Source organism: Meles meles, chromosome 4, assembly GCF_922984935.1.
Source record: "Meles meles chromosome 4, mMelMel3.1 paternal haplotype, whole genome shotgun sequence".
NCBI lineage: Eukaryota > Metazoa > Chordata > Mammalia > Carnivora > Mustelidae > Meles > Meles meles.
Window position 1 is genome coordinate 156,762,485 of NC_060069.1, and position 24,600 is coordinate 156,787,084.

Genomic DNA, 24,600 nt, shown 5'->3' on the forward strand with positions numbered 1-24,600 from the left:
TTTAGGTTTTAAAGTAAAATCTTAGAACCTTTTGGATCTCTTAGCGAAGTACAAAGGATGTGAGAAATGATGGCTGTCCAGTATTGAGTACTTAGAGGAGGACATATTTTACAAAAGAAGTGAAAATGACATTTAAATATTTAGGTTCTTAGAATTTTTAGCAAGTAGAGATGACGAAAAATTGTGTGGGAGAGAATGAAAGAAAGGCAGAGTCCATCTTGTACAGGGTTTTACTTTCTGATTGTTGTTGCTGTTTTTAAGATTTTATTTATTTGACAGACAGAGAGATCACAAATAGGCAGAGAGGCAGGCAGAGAGAAAGGGGGAAACAGGACCCTGGGATCATGACCTGAGCCAAAGGCAGAGGCTTAACCCACTGAGCCACCCGCGCGCCCCCAGGGTTTTGCTTTAAAATCAAAGACTTACACACTTTGTTTTGTAGGATTATCAGACTGGATGTATGTGTTAACTGGGCTTTAAGTTCTGTTTTAAAGACTAGAAGGCTGTTTTCATTTTGAGTGAGAGCTGCTGGTTCTACGGATCATGATCAACAACACCTGCACTCTTCTGGGTCACGTTGAACCCCATGGGGCTTTCCTTGCAGTGAACTTAGATAGGGTAGTCTACACTCAAACATATGACCCAGGGTGAAGAAAAGGTTTCTGCCCTCCATGCATGAAAGGAAACCCACCCAAATTCTTTGCCTGTTTCTAAGATAATAGAAATAAAATAAAAATGTAGAAATTTACAGAGAATTCAAAAAATGTTTGAATGGATATAGGTCAAATTTACTATGTGGGATCGTGTCTTTAAAAATATTTGAAAATTTGGGGTGCCTGGGTGGCTCAGTGGGTTAAAGCCTCTGCCTTCCGCTCAGGTCATGGTCCCGGGGTCCTGGGATCGAGCCCCGCATCGGGCTCTCTGCTCCACAGGGAGCCTTCTTCCTCCTCTCTCTCTGCCTGCCTCTCTGCCTAGTTGTGATCTCTCTCTGTCAAATAAATTTTAAAAAATTTAAAAAATAAAAATAAAAAAATAAAAATATTTGAAAATTAAAACAAATAAAAATAAAAATATTTGAAAATTAATTGAAATTTGGTGATTTTCTTTCATAGATGTACCCAGGAAAATGATGGGAAGGATAAGGAACATGAATTACTTCTGGATCAGTCCCTTGAAATCAGGCAAATTAAGCTTAAATTTGTTTTTACTATCTTAATATACTTTTAATACCAGAGGCACCAGCACATTAGGCTTCTAAGTCTATTGTTGTAGCTTGTCTCTTTTTTAAAAATAATTGTGTTTCTGTTCTTTATTTCTGTTTTTATTTTATTCTTTAAATTAACATGTAAATACATTTATTCTTTGAGTATTTTTATTTTATGATGTTCCTACTACTTTATTTCACATTGTCAGTTAAAAATCTTGAATTTATTATTGTTGACTACTCTTCTTTTGAATTCTGAAACTAAAAGTGTATTTTTTAAAACCTTTCTTTCGTGTTACTTAAAATAACAATCGCAACTTTGCTATGGTAGTTTGTTGCTCTACAATGATAAGTTTATTTAAGATTTTTATTATGAACCTATGAAATGTTTTCCTTTTAATCTTTATTAATGGAAATAATGTGTTTACATACTGGTAGCCAGTGTATCCAGTAGTTAAGCAGTTGTGTCGCATTTCTTGTTGAATATTATTTCACGTATACATTTCCATTCACATCATGATTCTTGGCCTCTCTTTTTAACTCTTATAAACATATTGCCATGAATAACTTTGTACAGATCACTTTTTTCCTTTGAGTTATTTCCTTGTAATGTGTGCCAAAACAGAATTTCTGACAGGAAGGAGGAGGGAATGTTCTGTAAAGCTTATTGATATAGGCAGATTGCACTCCACCTGTCCTCATATAAAGGACGAACCGGTTTCTCAGCATTTCCACCAAACACTCAATTGTATATGTTCCTTTGGTCATTTATGAAGTGCAAAAAGGACATATGAGTCTGTGTATTCAACAGTCAAGATACTAGCAAGAATGTACTTTAGAGGGTGTTATGTAAGTCTGTCTGTGGCATGATTCAAAGGTAGGCCTTTGGTTATCTCAATGGTTTGGTTTGGTTTTGTTTTCAAGAAGTTTTTTTCTTAATATTTGCAGTAATACATTTACAAATGAGAAAGTGAAAGTAGAAGAATGTATAAAGAAAGGGAAGGAGAATTATGAAGAGAGTCTTCAAAGAGCTGTGGCTGCAGAGGTGAGTCTAAGACACTTGGTGACGGACAGATACGGCAACGTATACGGCAACGTGTTTACTTTCTGTTCAATTACATATGAGGCATAACGGCATTGCCAAAAGGTGTGGAGTCCAGGGGATATCCTGTCACCCATAATCCTACCTCCCAGAAATAGCTACTTTTTCCTTGCCTATCACATTTTAATGTTTTTTTACCCTTAAGCTTACATTGTGTAACATAGCTGTACTCACGACGTACACCAAATTTTGCGATCTGCTTAACTAGTATTGTAATTCAGTCCTTTTCCATGCTGTACACTTAGAATGGCTTTATCATATGTAATTAAGTGAAGTAGCCAACTATAAAACATACTTGCCAATACTAGAAGAACTTGAAAATGTTCCATTTATTAATATACTCTCAAAAAGAAAGAATATGCTTTTTCCCCCAGAAGAACATATATAATGTCAGTGTACTGTTTTGAGACACTGCTGAGACAAAAATCAAAATAATGACCTCTGGCTCTGTTTTATTTAGTTCCCAAAATATGGTTGTCTTTGTTTTTCCAATTGAGAAGTAATGTTCTTGGTTGGTGTATATATCTGTGATTATTCTGGAAAATTAAAAAAAAAAAACTTAGCTTATGTAGTCCACGGATGCACTTTTGATTAAATATTGGCTGTGCAGTTGCTTCTAAGGATAAGAGTCGGGGAGAAAGCCAAAGTACGTGTATTTTTTGGGTCCTGTGCCCTCATCTGTATTCATAAGTTTCTTCAGGTCCCATTTACCACCATTTGGCCAGCCCATCTGCCTCGTGGGTCCGGGACTGACACCTGCCTTAAAACAAAGCACTTCTGTATTTCTGTAGTGACTTAATGAAAATGGCCAGTAGGCTTATTGGGAAGCTGAAGAGTCTAAAGTTTTAAAAACCTGCCCCAAAGGCTTTTGAAGTTCATAGTGAGAGCAACTTCTCGGAGGCCTTTGAATTTGAGAGGGTGCAGCCTTGGGGTTATTCTGCAGGCCCCAGCCCTCTGCTCTCCAGGAACAGGACCATAGGTAACGCACATCAGGTGTATCCATGCAGGTAGCCTGGCTCCATGCTCATACATGGCTTAAGCAGTAAGCCATGTGGACAGTTCCATGTCTGAGAAAAACGTATCATTGAAGGTAAAATAATTTTACTGTCATTATGCTACTCTATATTCAAATCCAGTTTTGTTTAATTCCTGTTCACTTGTGTGAAATTACGACATAATCCAGGTTCTAGTGATGCTGTCATCATCTGTCATTCAAGAAGAAACTTGAAAGTAGTTCAGAATGTTTATGTTTTAACAACCTAAAATAGTTTGTTACACTATCTTAAAATACTTAAACACTCTAATCTAATGTTAGGTATCTGTGCTTGAGAACTGGAAAGACATGGATGTGTACAAATTACAGATCCTGGAATCACAGGCAGAAGGGTATCTTAAGAACCTGAAGCTTCTGGGCAGGTACTGTGTGCTATCACAGATGTTCGTTCTGGCATGTCATTTAGTAAATCCAGGTTAGAGCTGATTTGAGAAAAAAATGTTTATATTAGACAGGACCTTTTTTTTTTTTTTATTGGGCTACACATGGAGGCCAACAAGGGGCTTGAACTCATCACCCTGAGATTAAGACCCGAGCCGAAAGCAGATGCTTAACTGAGCCACCCAGGCGCCCCAAGACCATTTTTTTTTTTTAAGATTTTATTTATTTATTTGACAGCGATCACAAGTAGGCCTAGAGGCAGGCAGAGAGAGAGGAAGGGAAGCAGGCTCCCTGCTGAGCAGAGAGCCGGATGCGGGACTCGATCCCAGGAACCTACGATCGTGACCTGAGCCAAAGGCAGAGGCTTTAACCCACTGAGCCACCCAGGCACCCCAAGACCATTTTATTTTTGATAGTTATACAGTCAATACATGTTCAATTGTAGAAATATCAAAATACACAAACAAAACTGATAAAGATTATCCATAATTCTAAATTGATGTGTAACTAGTTAGTATTTCAGAATAAATCATAATCAGTAAGTATTTGAAAAAAAAATTTATGGGTTTTATCCACTAAGTAATATATAGGAAACTTACCTTCATATCAGTAATTACATTTCTCTAACCTAATTTTATGAAGTCGGGTAGTGTTCTACCATACAAATGTGTTGTGATTTATTAAACAACACTGCAATGGTATAGTCAGGTTATTTGCACATTCTGTTAATAAAAGCTGTACTTCAGTGAGTTTCCTTATAGCTAAATTTTTATGCCCATCATTAATCATTTCCATGCAATACATTTCTGGAATGATGATCACATTTTCAAACTTTTTAAAAAACTTTCTATAAGAATAGTCACTTAACAGTCTTAGTGGTAGACTGAGAACGGAATGTCACTTCCAAAGATACTCACCTGTGGTCCTTTTTTCAACTCTCCATTATTTTTTTTTTTAAGATTTTATTTATTTGTTTATTTATTTATTTTTAAAGATTTTATTTATTTATTTGACAGAGATCACAAGTAGACAGAGAGACAGGCAGAGAGAGAGGAAGGGAAGCAGGCTCCCTGCTGAGCAGAGAGCCTGACACGGGGCTCGATCCCAGGACCCTGAGATCATGACCTGAGCTGAAGGCAGAGGCTTTAACCCACTGAGCCACCCAGGCGCCCTTTATTTATTTATTTATTTGACAGAGAGATCACAAGTGGGCAGGGAGACAGGCAGAGAGAGAGGAAGGGAAGCAGGCTCCCCGCCGAGCAGAGAGCCCATTGTGGGGCTCGATCCTAGGACCCTGGGATCATGACCTGAGCTGAGGCAGAGGCTTTGATCCACTGAGCCACCCAGGTGCCCTCAAGTCTCCATAATCTTTACTTGTTTTTATTCGACTTCGTTTTTGGAATAAGGTTTACCTGGGAATTTTAAAGGGTCTTCTTCAGTCTAGCCTCAGCACTTTCTGTGTGGATTTTCACACAAGGGGTTACTTTTCATCTGGTCTCTTTATTATTTTTTATTTTAATTTTATTTATTCTATTTATTTATTATTCTAATATATCTTATTTATTATTATTCCACAGTCAGGTTTTTCATCCTTCTCTATGCTTTTTACTTTATACTTTTAACTCTCAGTGTTGACCCTCTGTGGGTCATGGAAAAAGTTCTAAGTTTTTATTTCTTGATTTTTCAAGATTTAGTTTTTCTCACATGAGAAAACCTTTATAATGAGAGAAAACTAATATGCTGATTCGAATGACAAGACTGATACAGCTGAAGTGGAGACCAGTGGTGCCAAAAGGCTGGTGTTTCATCTGGTCATGGGCCACACGTTAGGGCAACTCTGGAAACGGAGCTCTCAGACCTTCCATCTGATAGTGTCAGCTTCCTCATGAAACGCCACAGTACATGTAGCTTCTTTCTTAGGGATTCTGTACAAACTCTTTCATTCCACCGAAGGATAGTGAAAGAGAAAAGATGTAAAGGAAGTGTTCAGGTTTTTCTTTAGGATACATAATGAGAACTGACGCAGCCATGAATTGATAATGTTATTGACCTTCCCAGTTCGGAATGGAAAGGTTGTTTGTCGCTTTCAGTAAAGGTGCTGAGGTATAAACTTACCCGTCTGTTAGGCCCCACCCTTTATTTTACCATAAGGTGAGGGTGAGGTTTTATTGAAACGTTTAAGTGTTCCAGGTTCCCTTTTATTTTTTTAATGTAAAAACAGCCTTTGATGTTAAACACGAAGATGTTAAATGAAAAATGGTCAGCTCTTCAAATTTAGGGCAAGAAATTAAAATTCAGGAGAATACACTGTCTGCCCACCACTTCGGGAAGTTTGGTTGCTCAGTAATTAAGATTTCCTCAAGTGTTTCTACTGGTGAGCCTGTAAGGTACATAATTCTTTAAAAATAGTTTTCTATGTGGGGCACCTGGGTGGCTCAGTCTGTTAAGCATCTGACTCTTGATTTCCGGTCAGGTCATGATCTCAGGGTTGTGAGATGGAACCCCACATTGGGCTCCACACTCAGTGGGGAGTCTGCTTGAAGATTCTATCCCTCTGCCTCCTCCCAACATGTGAGCACTCTCGCGGACTCTCTAAAATAAATAAATCTTTAAGAAAAATAGTTTTGCATGTGTGATCATGTTAAATATATCTTTCTGGGGGGCCTGGGTGGCTCAGTTGGTTAAGTGCCAGTCTTCTGCTCAGATCATAATTCCCCAGTCGTGGGATCGGGCCCCACATCGGGCTCCTTGTTCAGCAGGGAGCGTACTTCTCCCTCTCCCTCTGCCTGCCGCTCCCCCTGCTTGTGCTTGCTGTCTCTCTCTCTCTGTCAAATAAAATCTTTAAGAAAATAATGTAATCTTTCTCATGTTTACATGTTTTTATTTGGACTTTAGTGTTTTTAACTTTTAAAAACATTTCTGAAGTAGACAGTAAGCTATTTCATGTTTTTCTACTGTTTCAGTGATTCTGCAACTTACCCTGATATGGAATCTGATGTACATTCATGGGAATCGTTTCTTTCTAAGATTAAAAAAGAAATTGAGAAAGCAAAGGTAAGTTATAAAATATTTTGTAATTCTTTGAAAACTTATATGCCAATTATAGTTCTCAGGAGATAAGTTAGTGTCACTGAAACACTTTTTTGAACTGTTAAAGGCAATATGTATTTTTTGTTGTAATTGTTAAAAGTTTTTCCAAAAGTAATGCTGTTTTCTTAATTAGCTGTCTTAAACTCTGCCTGTAATTGAGAAAATTAGAGAAGTTATATTTGATAAGGCTGTAGAGTATTCTGATTAATTAAATCTAATTTTGAACTTCTTTCAAGAAATAATTGTTCTGATACTTTGCATCTCCGTTATATTTCCTGGACGATTGTTGACCATTTGTAAATATATAGTAAGAAAAAAATATTAATTCACAATGGTGATTTTCCCTGGGATTTTATTAGACGAGGTTAATACTTTTCCTTCTACCTACAGTCTCAGTATGAAGAACAAATTCAGGCAGTTAAAAATGGCTCTCGGCTCAGTGAACTTTCTAAAGTGGAGATTCCCGAGCTTTCATTTCCTATCTGCAGCACAGTAAGTCTGTCACGCTTTCTTTTTTTCTTACGTTTTTTGTGCATGTGAAGAAAAGAAAACAGAACAGTAAACCACAGTTTCTTTCTTATTTGGCCAGACTAGATGTTTGTTGTTTGTATTCTAGGAGTGGGGATGAAATGGATTAATAAGTTGCCTTCCTCCTTTCATTATTGGTGCTGCTGGTTAACCCTTTAGGCTTTATAATGAACATTCTTATATAAATGGAAGATGAGTCTTCCTTGCATGAGTATCTGAGGACAGGACTATAGTAAACACAGGGCTGGTACATCTGCTTTCTTCTCTGGATACTGGTGTTTCCTGCGTGTGAATGAGTAATCCAAGAGGATCAGGTGCCTGTGATTTAGACCAACTCTGTCTACAGATACAGTCTTACTCCTAGATACTGTGGGCATAGGACCAAAATTAAGATTTGTTTTTTCATCAAATATAGACTAAAAAGTGCTATACCTGAGACATACAAAGGTTTTGTTGGTCTGATCTGTCGTATTTTACTGCTAGTTTAAGGTATTTGCTGAATCTTTTGAATAATAGTGGTTGCCAAACCTGGCTTTGTATTTTAAAATAGGCAGCGCAGTAAAGAAAAACTATTTCTGTATTATGGACTTTAAAATATGGCTACACTTAGTATCACTTTATTGTATTCTCGGGTACGTATTTCTTATTTGGGCACAGAGCAGATGCTCAGCCAATATCAAATTGAAAAGAATTAAGACCAAGGGAGATCCGACTATAAGAATTTAAAGAGGGACTGTATTCAAGAGTTGATTAGAGGTAGGTTTCAGAATATTTGGGGACAACATTAAAATCTTCTGGTTGTGAAATAGTCTGTTGTAAGGAGACTATTTTCCTTACATCCTGATTAGCACCTTCCTGCCACTGGCAGACCTTTGGGCTGTTCCCTAGCCAGGAGCACCAGCCTCACCCTCCACCTTCTGCCTCTTCCTAAAAGCCCAGTCAAGGCCACCCACGTTTGTGCCTCACCCTGTGGCCCTTCGTCATGTGTGTTCAGTCTCCTTAACATAGGTGACTACACTCGGGAGCTTGATCTTGAAAGTCTCATTCTAGCCAGTACCTTGCATACTAAGCATGCAAGCTTATTGTGGTTTCACCTGCCAGAAAATTTTTCGGTGCCTAAGTGGCTCAGTTGGTTGATCGTCTGTCTTCGGCTCAGATCGTGATCTCAGTCCTGGGATTGAGCCCTGGGTCGGGCTCCCTCCTCTGCAGGGGGGCCTGCTTCTCCCTTTCCCTCTGCCTGCTGCTCCTCCTGCTCATGTTCTCTCTCTTTCTTTCTCTAATAAAGAAATAAAATCTTTAAAATAAAAAAAATTTGGAGTACCTTGGTGGCTCAGATGGCTAAGCATCTGCCTTCAGCTCAGGTCATGATCTCTAGGTCCTGAGATAGAGACCCACATCGGGCTCCCGGCTCAGTGGGGAGTCTCCTTCTTCCTCTCCCTCTGCCTTGCCCCTGCTTATGCTCTCTCTGTCTCTCAAATGAATAAATAAAATCTTTTAAAAAATTAATGTAAACATAAGTTTGTGTTTCTCCTGCTGTGTTATCTTTCTCTCTCAAATAAATAAAAGCTTTTAAAAAAAAACATTAAAAAGTTTGGCCACCTTGGGGCACCTGGGTGGCTCAATGGGTTAAAGCCTCTGCCCTCAGCTCAGGTCGTGGTCTCAGGGTCCTGGGATCGAGTCTGGCATCAGGCTCTCTGCTCAGCAGGGAGCCTGCTTCCACCTCCCTCTCTGTCTACTTACGATCTCTCCCTGTCAAATAAATAAATAAAATCTTACCTTGAAATGAGTAATATACTCTACTGAGATCCATTTTCTTCTCTCCATTTCTTTAATGGAGAGAAAATGTTTTTCTCTCCATTGAACTGAGTAAGAAGTAGAGTTTGATATAGAATTAAAAATTATTTACGTTTCTCAGTTTTTTTTTTGGTTTGTTTTTTTTTTTAAGATTTATTTGAGAGAGAGTTTGGCGGGGAGGGACAGAGGGAGAATCACAGGCAGACTCTGTGCTGAATTCAGAGCCTGAGGCAGGGCTCTGTCTCACAACCCTGGCGGGTTGTGAGGGGTTCATGACGTGAACCGAAACCAAGAGTCAGATGCTCAACTGACTGTGCCACCCAGACCCCCCCTTTTTCTTTTTTTTTTTTTTATTTTAGAGAGAAGTATGTGTTTCTAAGTTCTTAGTGGCAAACATGGAAGGAAAAAAAATGTGAGATCTCAGTAGAATATTTGCTATTAATTTTTAGTTGTAGCTTATGTAATTTTATAAATACACAAAAGAATTTTAATATCTAAGCCTTGGGAACTCTTAGGGTTCCAGGAACTTAAGTAATAAGTGTCCCTAAAAACCATTAGCTTTGTGTGTCATTTCTCCCCCATTCATTCATTGGTTATTTAGTGGTGATCAAGATTAGATGTGGTCTGTTCCCTCAAAGGGCATATGGGTTTGGGAAAAGAGAGTCATTAAGCCCATAATTATAAGTAAAGTGTGCCAGGGTTTTGCATAGGAGCAGAAAAATGCTATAGCAGCATAAATTAGGAGGCATTAACCTAACCTAGAGGTCTGGGCCTCAGCAGAAGATTCCCTGTTGGAGGTCTCGGTGAGTCAGAGATCTGGAATAGGAATTAACTAACCAGTCAAAAGGAAGACATGGGTGTGTATTTGAGAAAAGGTGGATGATGTGATATTTGGAGGGTCAGAGTGTTTCAAATGGAAGAAACAGCATATTTGGAGGCTAGAAAAACAGAGAATACTTCTTTCATGGGTATAAAAGAAGTTCAGTGTGACAGAGGAGGGCTTTGGTAAGAAAAATCATGAAAGTACCCGGGGCCAGAACGAAGGGAACCTTACTCTGTAAAGTGTGTTTAGCAGTTTGACTTTTCCTGAGGTCACTAAGAAGCCAATATAGGTTTCAAGGAAGGAGATGCCATCAGCTCGCCCACAGTGTAGAGAAGTGGGAGAGGGGCTCACTGTGAGCAGCTGTGTCCTGGATTAGAGAGTGGGGGTCGGGCTGGAGGGAGAGAGCAGGTTTGAGAAGTATTTAGGATGAACAGTGGAAAGAACTATACTGCCTGTGAGATGGGGGAGCATGATGTGTGTATTTGGGGGAGTTAAGACAAATCTGGTTTTCTGCCCATGAGGGGGACACCCAAGGAAGAGCAGGGTTGGAGACTGAGCTGAGCCTGATTTTGAAGACACTGAGTTTAAATGGCCTTGGATTTGCTTAAGAGGAAGTTTGGGTTTGTAGGTTTGGATCTGAGGAACACATTCAGACTAGAATCTTTTAAAAAGTGGGCATTATCAGTACCAAGCACATAGTCACTGAGGCGTGAAAGAATGTGAGATGTCCTGGGGGAAAACGTGAATCTCCACCCCAGCAGCATCCTAAGGAGCATCCACATTAAGGCACAGGCAAGCATTAAGAATTGTAGGGAGAGGGGTGCCTGGGTGGCTAAGTCGGTTAAGCATCTGCCTTTGGCTTAGGTCATGATCCCAGGGTCCTGTGATTGAGCCCTGCATCAGACTCCCTGTTCAGTCGGAAGCCTGCTTCTCTCTCTCCCAGTCTCACTGCTTGTGTTCCCTCTCTCACTGTGTCTCTCTCTGTCAAATAAATAAATAAAATCTTTTAAAAAAAAAGAAAGAAAGAACTGCAGGGAGAGCCCGGGAAGGGGCTGCAGGGAGGTGGGCGGGAGGCCAGCAGTACAGTAGGGCTCATTTTAAAGTGAAGGTGAACAGCAGTTTTCTGAAAACAAAACTGTTTAGTTTATTGTATTCAAGTTTCCTGTGCACTTGAGCACCCAAGTTTTATTACAGTCATGCTAAATCGTCAGTCTTGTGCACGGATGTTTCTCTTAGTGATACAAGGACTGTGGTGTATTCTTCCCAGATTCTTCCTGCGGGACTTCCTGAGTCTTCAGGCCATGAAGATCATGGAACTTCCACTTCTTTGAGTCATGGGACTGGAAACCAAACAGCTGTTCCTGAGGATTCAAGTCTGGTCTCTGCCAGTGATGGCCCAGTGGGTGCTTCCTCCTCACCGTTAACAGGATCGCTCTGCCATCAGCCCGAAGTCACCCAGCTGCCAGAGTCTAAGAGCATGGGCCAGGAAACTCCGCCAAAACAGAGCCTTGTGGCTGATCAGAAACTACCTGTTCTTCCAGGACGTGCTACCCGCTCAAGCCAATCTCCAAAAAAGCCCTTCAATAGTATTATCGAGCACCTGTCAGTGGTATTCCCATGTTACAACAGGTATTGCCCCCAGCAATCCTCAGTCTGTTTTCTGAGATTGAGTCTTTTATGGTTTGTCTCCCTCCCGATCCCATCTTCTTTCATTTTTTCTTTTCCTACACCCCAAACCCTCCGCATTGCATCTCCACTTCCTCATATCAGGGAGATCATATGATAATTGTCTTTCTCCGATTGACTTATTTCGCTAAGCATAATACCTTCTAGTTCCATCCACGTCATTGCAAATGGCAAGATTTCATTTCTTTTGAAGGCTGCATAGTATTCCATTGTGTATATACACCACATCTTCTTTATCCATTCATCTGTTGATGGACATCTAGGTTCTTTCCATAGTTTGGCTGTTGTGGACATTGCTGCTATAAACATTCGGGTGCATGTGCCCCTTCGGAGCACCACGTTTGTATCTTTAGGATATATACCCAGTAGTGCAATCGCTGGGTCATAGGGTAGCTCTATTTTCAGTTTTTTTGAGGCGCCTCCACACTGTTTTCCAGAGTGGTTGCACCAGCTTGCCTTCCCACCAACAGTGTAGGAGGGTAGAGGTGAGCAATTTTTTTTTTGAGGTGAGCATTTTTAAACCAACTTTTTGATGTGTGGATCTAAACTGAAAACACTGAATCCTGGTTACTCCACACTCATCAGAACCTAGGGTAATTTGCTGATATTTTGATGAGGTCAGTCCTAGCATGCAGTTCCTAAATGAAAAACAAAACTACAAAGCACTAGTTTCGTATCATTTGGGAGAGGAAATACCACCTAGCAAGGAAGGCAGCAACAACTTAGACCTTGCTAATACCTCTGATTTATTAGAGGTGTGACATTGGGAGGACTAGGTGTGATTTGATAGTGAGTCAGGCCTGTGGGTGTGTTACAGAGGGTCCTTGAGGGTGGAGATTGCTGCTTTATTTAAGCCAGTGAGTGTTTGCACCACAGCCTCTGGCCTCAATCTCTAGGTTGGTATGAGGGAGCAGAAGTGCTCCCTGTCTCAGCCAAGGAGAGAAGCAGTGAAGGCAGTGTCTCAGGGATACAGCTAGGAAGAGGGAATCCACATCCCAGAATGACCCTCTGTACTCTGTCCCATGTGATTTCTGTCTTTGATACAATATTAGTTACAAGTTTTAAAATTACACTTTTGAAACAAAGTAGTGGTTAAATTATGATTGGCTAGAATTAATGTTTTGCATCTGTTGGTGGAGTCCTGCTTATTTGAAAATAAGTATATGTCCATGGGCATATTTACCCTAAGTTTGAGAAATATTGTAAGTTCTCTCAATAGCAGTTCCCATGCCAGTTGTAAAAAATGCTCGTTATAATTACCAGAAGTACCTTACAAATAAAATGGTTTGCAATCCTGACTAAATTGGGGAGAGTTTAAACAACTGAATAGAAATGCATCCTGGGGGCGCCTGGGTGGCTCAGCGGGTTGAAGCCTCTGCCTTCCGCTCAGGTCGTGGTCTCGGAGTCCTGGGATCGAGCCCCACATCAGGCTCTCTGCTCAGCGGGGAGCCTGCTTCCTCCTCTCTTCTCTGCCTGCCTCTCTGCCTACTTGTGATCTCTGTCTGTCAAATAAATAAAATCTTTAAAAAAAAAAATGCATCCTGATTTTCTGAAAATTAAAACATTTGAGGTATAGTGCTTCAAATATCAAGTTCCTATTGATTAATGGTTTAATTCCATCCACTGGTACTTGTGAAGTATTCAGGCTTTGAAAACCTTGTTGTCGGGGCACCTGGGTGGCTCAGTGTGTTAAGCCTCTGCCTTCGGCTCAGGTCATGATCTCAGGGTCACTGGGATCGAGCCCCACATCAGGCTCTCTGCTCAGTGAGGAGCCTGCTTCTCTCTCTCTCTCTCTCTCTGCCAGCCTTTCTGCCTACCTGTGATCTCTCTCTATCAAGTAAATAAATAAAATCTTAAAAAAAAAAAAAAAAGAAAACCTTGTTGTCAGGTTTTTTTAAAGGAGTCAGTCAACAGATCTAGTTTCCCCTTAGGTAAAGGAGATTTTACTGATTTCAAGTCAGAACCAGTGTTGTCTGATCAGTCATTGATTTAGCATAAAGCTACAGTATAGCCAACCTATATGAAGTCTGGTTTCAAAGTAAATACATATATTCCAGATGGATCTAGCAGTTTAAACTGTTCTGTTACTTTGAAATTCTAGTAAAATAAATACTTAGAAATAGTACTGGAATTTTCATAACTACTTGTAAAGAGTGATTCTCTTGGTTTTATGTACAGTTACCATTGTTTAATTTTGTTTGTATGTATTTGATTTCTTTCTTATACATGTTGGGTTAATATTGGCACATAATATTTCCACGAAAACTTTGACTTTCTCTTGTCATTTATCTTCACTTCCTTTTTTTTTTTTTTTTTTAGCACTGAGCTTGCTGGTTTTATTAAAAAAGTACGAAACAAGAGCAAGAACTCGCTCTCGGGATTGAGCATTGATGAAATTGTCCAAAGAGTGACAGAACACATTCTGGATGAACAGAAAAAGAGAAAGGTCAGTGTTTCATCCAGCTACAATAAAATGGTCCACTTTGTTTATAAAATATGAGAATGAGAAGAAGCAAAAAAAAAAGGATCCAGCCAAAATCTGGAGAGCACTTCGGTAAAGATAGAAGATTTGGATCAGTAAACTTGCTTCTCCCCCCACCCCACTTTATCTCTGTAGCCAAATTCAAATTCAGGAAAGGATAAGAAATTATCTGAAGCCAACCCTGCTGCTTCTGTGACCAGGGCCTCCCAGGGTTCACCCTCCATGATTGCTGGACCATCGCCCAAAACCAAGGGACAGAAGACGGAAGATTCCCTTGTGAGTGTTACATGTATGACAGTGGAGTCGGTTTTGTTTTTTAAATTAAATAGATAATCCTGATTTAGCCCTTCTTTTCATTTCTAGACCGAATTTATTTGACCTTAAAATTAGAAACCAGGGGCTCCAGGCTGGCTCAGTTCGTAGAGTGTGCAGCTCTTGACCTTGCGGTTGTGAGTTTGAGCCCCATGTTGGCCGTGGAACCTACTTTAAAAAAAATATTACGGTCTCTTGGATGGGTTAGTCACTTAAGCATGGACTCTTGATTTTGGCTCAGGTCATGAGCTCAGGGTGGTGACCTTTGACAGGACCTTTGACAGGCTCTGTGCTCAGTAGGGAGTGTGCTTGAGATTCTCTCTCTCCCTTTTCCTCTGCCCCTCTCCCACTCGTGTGTGTGTGCTCTCTCTCACTCTCTGTCTCACAAATAACTCTTTAAAAAATATTAGAGATGAAATTTAGATGTACTTGAGTGTCCCATTAGAACAGTCTGTGAAACAGTGAGGTCATCTCTGCTTTTGTGGGTATCTGTGGGTCTCTGTTGGGAGAAGCCCCTGCACTAGAGAGACCAGGGGAGTTCTGGCCACATTGTGGGAACTGGGCCTACTGACAGTCAAGTACAAGTTAATTTTTATATTAAGTATGATATTTTGAACAGTTGGGGAAAATGATTTTTGAATCATTTTATTCTGTGTCACCACGGGCTTTGGAATCCCAGACCTGGTTCTGTCACTTAGTTGCACTGTGAGCTCAGATCATACCTGCTTGTTGTGGCTATTGTCTGGATGACGTGCTGGAATAGAAGCATCAGGGTCCAACTCTGTGTTTAGGCAAGTCTGGTTGCTTCCCTTCTCTCTCTCCTTGAGGGCGAGGGGCGAGGGGCACTGGAATGCGCTAAACTTGCCTTAATTTGATATACAGATTTAAAATGTTTTTTGTTCTTTTGGACAGTAAGAATGTTACTTTTACATAGTTTTTTTTTCCCCCACAAAATACTGTGGTAGTTACCTCAATTGATAAGGCACTATACTTTATTTACTTTATTTTATAATGAAGAAACCGAGGCACAGATGATTCACGCCGCTTGCCAGCATTCCTTCATTTGGTCTGGGTGTGTAGCATGTCATTCCCTAATCCTCACCACACGGACCCAGCTGATGCTAGGGACTGTGTAGTAGGAACCAAACGTGGTTGAAAGAGGCCATTCAGGGCTGCAGGCTCCAGGTTAAATTCTGGTATAAAGCATGTTTTCCCCTTTTGACCAACTGTGATATAAGTTTATTTTTTTAAAGATTTTATTTATCTGTTTGAGAGAGCGTGAGCAAGCATGAGTTGGGGGAGGAGTAGAGGGAGACGGAGAAGCAGACTCCCTGCTTAGCAGGGAGTCTGATGCAGGACTTGATCGTGACCTGACCCAAAGGCAGATGCTTAACTGACTGAGCCACTCGGGCTCCCTGGTATCAGAGTTTAAATGAAATGAAAATTAGAAGAGTTTCTGGCCCCACAGTGGAGTCAGCGATCCCTGATTGCACAGAGTACTAGTTTGCTGGCTTGAACTAAACAGCGAATCTTTGTGTGAACTTATGTTTTTATTCCTCCTTTACATTGTCATTATCCACTCTTCTTTGGATATTCTCCAAACTATATACACTCATTTCCCAGAGCATCTGACTCCAGTCAGAGCGCTCCCGGGCATGCAGAGCATTCCTGCAAGACCCGGCTGGAGTGCCTCCCTCTCCCCAGGCTGCTGACTGGCCAGGTGCTGTGTGGCCCTCCAGCCAGGCCGAATTCTCAGAGCATCTTCCCTGACAAACCCCCTACCCCCCGCCTGAGCTAGAAAGCAGTCACCTTCAGGGGAGAGATTACTTTCTGCTTCATGGTTGTTGGTGATCATAAAGTTGTAAAAGCTGACTTATAAGAAAAATATGTATTCAAACTGGGACTTATTTTGATAATTTTAGGTAGTTTTTTAAAAATTAAAAGTAGTTTGTTTAATCTTTTCAAATTACAAAAGCAGTATGTATACTGTTCATATTCGCAAATACTAATTAAAAGCCTTTAAGGAACCCCAAAACCCACCCTCAGGTAACGTATTATGATATCGGTATATATTTTTCTAAACTCTTTTGTCTGTGTGTGTATATGTGAATTTAGTCAAAACTATATATACTTTATTGTGTCTTTTTTTTTTCACTTAGAAATGTATGTGCCCATCTTTTCATGCTAATAAAAATAAGTCCAGTAAACAGGGTTTTTCAAGCCAAACCTAGCTCTGAGCTTTGCAGAGGCCTTAATTTGCCCTTCCGTGGGACCGACACTTCTGTTGGTCCCCTGTCCCTCCCCTCAGGGGCCGCAGAGTGGAGACAGAGCACCTCATTTTACTGTATCTACCCCATCAGTTCCCCGGGGAGAGACAGAAAACCCAGTCAGCAGTTCAGGGTCTTCAGAGCCTTTAGACACTGTCCCCGTCTGCATCCCTGACCTTAATCCCACAGCCAGGGCTGCTTTCATTCACTCGCCTGACGGTTTATGGAGAATCATTTTGGGGCCACGTTCTGTGCCGTTTGCTAAGGATATAGATGAACAGGACTCCTTCCTTGCCTTCAGGGTGCTCAGAGTTCGGAGGGGAGGAGGAGTTGGAAAATAATGGTGCAGTGTGGGTAGGTGCCGTGAGTTGTAGGGGGAATTTGTACCTGGTGTCCTGGTGGCACTCGGGTCTGCTTTCACAGAAAATGCTGTCTGTGCTCACCAGACTGTGTGCTGCTTGAGCTGGAAACTCTCCCATTCAGCTCTGTGCCCTCGCGCCCTGCACAGTCCCTGACCTCAGATGTTTGCTGAATGAGCCATCAGTTTGTTTTGTTTTGATTTGCACACATAATCCACATTCATAGAAACTTTAGAAAATAGCAAAGAAAAAAGTTAAATCTCTTAACTGAAAGTAACTGCTGTTCACATTCTAGATCTTTCCAGGCTCTTTATAAGGTATCTCTCTCTATGCCCATTCTCCTTATTTCAGAAAAATCAATTATGCAATTATCTGATATGTACTGTTTTATAAGCTGCTTTTTATCCAGAGGGTGGTCATCACCAGCTTTTTGTGTCAGGGATTTTGGACTTCCATCATGACTTCGGTTAGTCCCACAATAGTCCGAGGTGTGGATGTTTCATAATTTATGTTTCTGTCCCCAACTGTTAGATGATTAGATGAGCGATTAATTTATAATATTCATACCATAGTTTGGGTGTGGTTTGGGATAATTAGAAATTTGTAATAATTTTCTGGGAACCTATTAGCTATATAAAACATTTTTTTCTGTGAGAAAATTAGAACTTTAAAGGTATATTTTTTCTTTTTTGTGTGTTTGTAATTTTTCTTAAGAAATGCTATTAAAAAATAAGTTGTTCCTTCAGCCTGCTTAGCTATAATTGGGAGTAATTTGCCACCTTAATGACAAAAGTATATAAAGGCCACTTGTAGGAAGAGCTTATGTAATAGAAAGGAATTGAGCTATTCTTTATTACTGGGACACGTTTGTCTCCACAGGCATCGGGGGCAGCTTCCTGTGAACTATGCCATGACGTATTCAAATCCAAAAATGTGCGTGTGCTAAAATGTGGGCACAAGTTTCACAAAGGGGTAAGAATTCTCTTTGGCCATCCTGATATCATGGATTTTGACTGTTAAGTATTTTGAACATAAAAAGGGACTTTTTTTCCTCGGTGTCAATACTTCTAGTGTTTTCAAAGCCCTTTCTGCATAAGCCTCCTTGTGCCAGTGTTCATTATCTCCCTTTTCAGAGATTGCTGCTGTGGAAAAGGGGAGAGGCCTCCTGGGCTCTGGGGTGTGCAATTCTGCACACTGTCCTTTCCATCCATCACATCATGGGTGGAGAACAGTCCTAGTCGGCTCATTCAAATATGTTGGTGCTGAAATTCAAAACAGTATTTGTTTCTTGAAAGGTACTTTCTTACGCACATGGATGCATAGATGCACAGTGCAACGTTTTGTCAGTTTAGTGCAGTATATGAAGTATGTTTAACCTTTTAGAGGAGAAAAACTAAACCTAACTGGGCCCATTGTGCTTGATCCTGGGAGATCCTGGCTTATAAACTTTCAAGATCTTTCGATAAATATCTTGGATGCTGTGGGCATTCATTCTCCATGCCTGCTTCTGGTTAGGTCTCTGCCATGTCAGTTTATTAGTCCCTTGAAAAAAGGGATAAAAACAATACACTTACTAGGAGGAGTCAAGACAGCTCTCAGTCTTTTGCGTGGCCTGTCTCCTACAGGTTTAGGGGTGTTGTACTTGGGCTCTCAGACTTAACACACACACCCAGCTCTTAGCAGCAACAGGCAGCCACAAGCAACTTGGGACCACAGTGGGTAGAAAGTTTCCAGTCAAGGATGTGGTGTGGAGGCTGGTAGGAGGTACAAGAATCAAGATCAGGCTAAGAGAGAATTGGTTAGAAATTGGGTAAGTCTCAGGACCAAGAAAATGCCAACCCCTGGAATGAAATGCCAAGACTGAAGCTGGAGTGAGGGAAAGTGGAGGGACAAGGCCATCCCCCTAAGATCAGATTGGAAGCCCAGAGTCCATGGGTCAGATTCTGAGGCAAGATGATTTGTTCCTAGGGCTGGAGGCACACTCCTCTCTTGAGTAGGCATCAGTGTTCCTGAGTGTTGGGCAGCTCCAGGCCCCACCAGACGTGGAGATGAACTTAACCATGTCTGTTGAGGAGCAGCATGGGGGAACTAAGGCTCCCCATGTTCTTGAAGACACTGACTGATTTCATTTTCTCATTTTCAGTGCTTTAAGCAGTGGCTGAAAGGGCAGAGCTCTTGCCCAGCCTGCCTTGCTCAGGATCTCCTGTAAGAAGAGTAGCCAGCACCCTCTGGAAGAGGCCAGCCTGCTTTCCTAGGTAGTCACAGTTCACTGAAGAGTAATTTACTGTTTTGTTGAATTGGAAGAATAACAATATACTACTTCTGGTATAAAAAGCAAACATTTGAAGATTCTTTGCACTGTGTGTCGCAGTGCTAATAAGTAGAAATCTTTAATACAATTGATGGTAATTTCTCTGCTCTTATTAAACACTTCAGTAATAACAAATAGTGGCTAATAAGATTATGTGTAGCCACATTCCTAAATTGCTGGGGCTGCTTACAGAGGTGCCTTCTGAGTTGGAAGGCTTCTTTTGGGAAGTGTTATGAGCACCTCAAAGCAGTACTTGAATTTAAAGTATGCTGACCTATTAAAGTCCCCCAGGTTAAAATTTTTACAAGTCAGTATTCCTTATAACATGCCTACATTTTTCCTCAAAGATTCTGCATTTAAATGGGCTTAAGCAAACACATTTTAATAATCTCTAGTAAATGGTAACATGTCGGCTGATTTAAACCAAAAGATTCAAATCTTCGTTTCGTGAGACACCATGTGCTTTTGCTTTTTCATTTCATTATTTTATTCCCCCCAGTAGGTTTATAAGGAGCTTATTTTTCATCACCCAAAAGATACAGTCTGATTTCTTATTAGTGTCAGCCAAGACTTTTTCTTTGCCTTGAAAATTGAGGCTACGTATTCATCACCCAATCCCACATTTGGAACTTCTTTGAATATCTTACTCTTACTAGCAGCATTTGTCCTTTTTCATGAGTTAGAATACGAATGTTTGGGTATCTTTGTCTAGCACATAGTAGGCACCATAGGGAAATAGTCTCTATGATTCCCCTCCCTTATCCCAGCCATCAGAAAGAGGCACTTGTGTAGTTAGACCGTCCTTGGTGTCCGTGTTTCACTTGTTCCGTGTTTGACAGTTGTGTGAAGTAATGCATGCACTCTTATACTGTGGTGTGAGGACAAAACTTGAACTGCATTAGAATCTGTTAAAATACTAGATCTCTTTAGTGATTTGTAGTCAGTGGTAAATATAGAAACATGTATTCTGGACACACTCCATTTCTCTCAGACATCAACACAATGTTTTCATTGTGTTCTTTGTTCCCCTGGAAGCTCCTAGTCCCAGATTCATGAGCTAATTTGGTCACCTTCCTCAGCCTTGGTTGCTTGTGAGTTTTGATGTCGTAGTGACTTAGTCTGTAGATGCTCACTCTTTATTTTGAGGCAAATTCTCCTTGCAGGTCCCTGAAACATTGCCTACATGTTCACAAGAACAGAACTGTAGGTAGATATGTAGGGGCCAGTTTGTAGCAGCAGATACAAAGGAAAAGAACAGCTGGAGAGTGAGAAAATGTGTTTTGTACACCAAACAAACATTGTGAACCTGCCTTACACATGTCCTGGTGTAAGTTTCAAAATAAAGAACATTCTAAAATAATACCTGTTTACTGTCATGCTTGTCCATTTTCCTCAAAAAAATTTTAAAAAGAATTCTAGAAAATTCAAGACACATACATTATCTTCATTTGGAAAAGAGGAGCCATGATACATCCAAAGCGTCTAACCAAGATTCTTAGGAATTTTAGAGCCTGGATCAAAAAACATCCCTCTGTGGCTAGATAAAGGTTGCTAAACTCAGGTTTACATGATCGTCTATTTTATTTGTGAATAGAAAGTTTATATACAGATGATAGTTTACTGTTTTAGCTAATGTACGATTTTTCTTGTGAACACATATAAGAATGTTGAAGCTAATCAAATTACATTCCTTGGTATCCATTTTCCTTTGAGGCGCTTATGGATTCATGGACGACTGAGGCCGAGTAGGAGGGTTTCTCTTTTGGAGAATCTTCTGGTGAGCACTAAGAGATGATGAAAGAAAGCCAGTATTATCAGTATATGTTTTTATTCTGATAACATTTAATTCAAAATAACACATAACTTAAAACAATGACTATTCCTAAGAGTTTAAATTGTTTTCTCTGCTGAGCAGCTTAATCTATGCCAAAAATAATGGGAAATCCAATAGAAATTGAAATAAATGGTGCCCTAGCAATGCAAAATGTTACTACATTTTTAAAGTAATTTCTAAGACTGTAGTGGAGGCATGTGGGCCAAGTGTTCACACCACGGCATTGAAGCAATGAAGCTATTTTCGGTGGTTTTTCAGTCAGTGGACTCTGAAGACATGGATTAAAAGAAACTGGCAGGGGTGCCTGGGTGGCTCAGTCATTAAGGGTCTGCCTTCCCTTCCACTCAGGTCATGATCTCAGTGTTCTGGGATCGAGCCCCATATCAGGCTACCTGCTCTGTGGGAAGCCTGCTTCTCTCTCTCCCACTCCCCCCATCAAGTTTGTGTTCCTCTCTCGCTGTCTCTGTCTCTCTCAAATAAATAAAATCTTAAAAAAAAAAAAAAAAAAAAAAGAACCTGGCAGAAGAGATAGTAGCAAATGTGGAAACTCCTCTTACCGTAAGAGGTACTTAGTGATGAGGCTGATAAAAAGTAGACAGTAAAGTTGGTCAGAATGAGGACCAAAAACATCTCCAATATGGTCCTTCGTGAAAGAAATAGGAAATACATTTAGGTATTCTAAGATTTAATCAAACTATATTAAAAGAAAAGTTATAAAAATAATCATCAGTCATGTCTAATCCCTTTTTTATTTTCTCCTCTTTGTTCTGCCAAGGATCTGAGAGGGGCGTCTACCTTCAGGTAGTCCTATACCTTAAGTGCTTTGCTGAGAAGGATGGAATGGCAAGGCCTGGAAGCCAATGAAAATGAGTGTGTATTAAGTATATCCAGTTGCAGGGCACTGGGCTATTTGTTTTGATACAACAGTGAACAAGAAACCAGGACTCTGAAACTTGTTTCCCAGCTGAACAGACACTATATGGTGTGATTCCTGATGGTAAGAAAAGCTTTGAAGTAGTAGGTATATAGATTAATAGTAATACTAATAATCACCTAAAGGGTTTAGCATAGTGCCTAACAAATCCTTCATAAAAGGAAGCTAGTAACTGTTCCTAAGATTAGGGCCTAAAGGGGTGCCTGGGTGGCTCAGTTGGTTAAGCCTCTGCCTTTGGCTCAGGTCGTGGTCCAGGGTTCTGGAATCAAGCCCCATGTCAGGCTCTCTGCTCAGCGAGGAGCCTGCTTCTCCCTCTGCGTCCCCACCCCCGCTTGTGTTCTCTCTCTCAAATAAAATCCTAAAAAAAAAAAAAAAAAAAAAAAAAAAAAATCCTGGAAATGGTGTAGGGAAAGAGTTTGGTGGTCTTATAAGAAGGGCTTTGTTAGATTAGGAAGTAAAGTTCCTCAGTGTAGCCCAGACTTTGGAATGTGATCAAGTGGACGAGAGAACAGAAGAAATCGATTCACCTCAAAGTTAATTTGAACAATACATCTTTGTTCCTGAAATCTCCCTAAGATGACTATGGACATTGTGATGATACAGCAAAGGATAATTTAACCTGTGGGTTTCACCACAGATGACCTGGATGAGAAGTCTTGAGGCAGCCATTCCAATCTATTAAGACTGAGGACCAAAGTTCTATGGTTGGCTCACTTGGGGTATTTGTACTGGAGCATAGGAGGGGTCCAGGCAAGGTTAATCCTAATGGAGATGGTGTGTTGTATGATCCTGACTTCCTGTTTTGGGGTAAGAACTGTGCTCATTCACTTTCTCATTGTGTCCAGATTATACTGTCTCTCCCTATTTTCCCTTTAAGAGTGAAAGAAAAGGGGGTACCCCGGAGGCTCAGTTGGTTGTGTCTGACTCTTGATTTCAGCTCAGGTCACGATCTCAGGGTCATGAGACTGAGCTCCGCAACAGGCTCCACACTGGGCGTGGAGACTGCTTAAGATTCTCTCTCCCTTTTCCTTGACAGCCCCTCTCCCCACCACGCACATTGCACACTGTCTCTAAAAAGGGGAAAAAAGATAAAATACTTAGCAAAAATGTAGGAATTAACACTTGGAAACTGCAAAATCCTAATGCGACAACCATCAATCAGAAAAAATAATTTTGGATGTACATATGGAAAAAAGTGAACCTTGACCTCGCACCGTACATAAACATGAACTCCAAATAGATCATGATCCTAAGTGTGGAAAGTAAAATAATCAGGCTTCTGAAGAAAACAGTCTTCTGGCCTTGGACTAGGCAAAGATTTATTGGGACACAAAAAACACCATATGGGTAAAAATATGATAAATTGAATGTCATTACAATTAACTCATTATCGAATTACCTTTGAGAGAGAAGTCAAGCTATGAAGTGGGAAAATCCAATGAAGGACCCAGAACATAAAAATGTCACATATCGATAAAAAGACAATGTATTTAGAAATGAACAAGTAATTTGGCCACTTCACCAATATCCAGATAGTTAACAAGCATTTTAACAGCCAAATTTATTCAAATCCATCATCAGGGAAGTGTGAAAACCGCATGAGCTACTGCTAGATCCCTGCCAGGGTGGTTAATATAAAGGGGACGGACGCTACCAAGTGTTAATGAAGATGAGGAGCAACTGGGACTCTACAGACAACCCAAAATGGACAGATTGTCCATATAGGATTCCCTGTATGTGAATTTCAAAAACAAGAAAGCAAAGTGGGAGAGGCCAGAGTCACGGTCACCTCTGAGGTAATGCTGCTGGCGGAAAGGGCATGAGGTTGTCCACCAGGGCTCTGGAAATGGATCGCTTCAGCTGAGTGACGTTTCCCTGAATGGATCATTTGGAAAATCCATGGAGTGGTATATTTTAAAATGTGTGCACTCTTCTGTAGTTATTTTCAATAAAACTAACCAAGAGCACAAGAAAAACAACAAAATAATAACAAACCTGAGCCAAGGAGGCCTAGTGATTACTATGGTCTCAGGGCCAAGCTCCTGGAAAGGCTCATCATGTACCTGTACACGTGGCCCACACGACTGTTAAGATGAAATTCCCATCAGGGGCCTGGAGCTGACCTACACGCCCCCCCCCCCCCCCCATAGAACAGGTGCTCCCTGCTTGGGTTGCTGGCTTCTGGCAACTCCCAGCTATGAACACAGCCAGCCAGCGGTTCTTCAGGAAGCCGCTCTGCGGGGTAGTAAGGAATATGAGCCTGATGCCAAATTTGTAACTGCTGCCAAATCAAGAGAAAACCAAAGAGTACACCTTGCTAGGAAGGTAGTGCCAATTGTCTTGGAGTTGCCTGGTACGGACAAGCAAGACCATTCTCTTGTTTTGCCATCTTCCTCGGCCTGGGAGGAGGTCTGGGACGCTGGCTTCGGTTTCCACTGG

The 24,600-nt window shown here is 40.7% G+C and overlaps 1 protein-coding gene across 1 annotated transcript in view; it reads left to right on the top strand.

Moving 5' to 3' along the window:
• TTC3 (tetratricopeptide repeat domain 3) overlaps nt 1-20,753 on the top strand; it is a 134,627-nt gene extending 113,874 nt beyond the window's left edge. The window contains exons 37-46 of the mRNA XM_046001346.1: nt 1,113-1,181; nt 2,153-2,249; nt 3,622-3,722; nt 6,705-6,795; nt 7,222-7,323; nt 11,244-11,605; nt 13,982-14,108; nt 14,280-14,420; nt 17,962-18,054; nt 19,226-20,753. Of these exons, the coding sequence (XP_045857302.1) occupies nt 1,113-1,181; nt 2,153-2,249; nt 3,622-3,722; nt 6,705-6,795; nt 7,222-7,323; nt 11,244-11,605; nt 13,982-14,108; nt 14,280-14,420; nt 17,962-18,054; nt 19,226-19,291 (1,249 nt within the window). The 3' untranslated portion in view covers nt 19,292-20,753. The remainder of the gene's footprint in view (nt 1-1,112; nt 1,182-2,152; nt 2,250-3,621; nt 3,723-6,704; nt 6,796-7,221; nt 7,324-11,243; nt 11,606-13,981; nt 14,109-14,279; nt 14,421-17,961; nt 18,055-19,225) is intronic.
• Nucleotides 20,754-24,600: the final 3,847 nt, after the last annotated feature.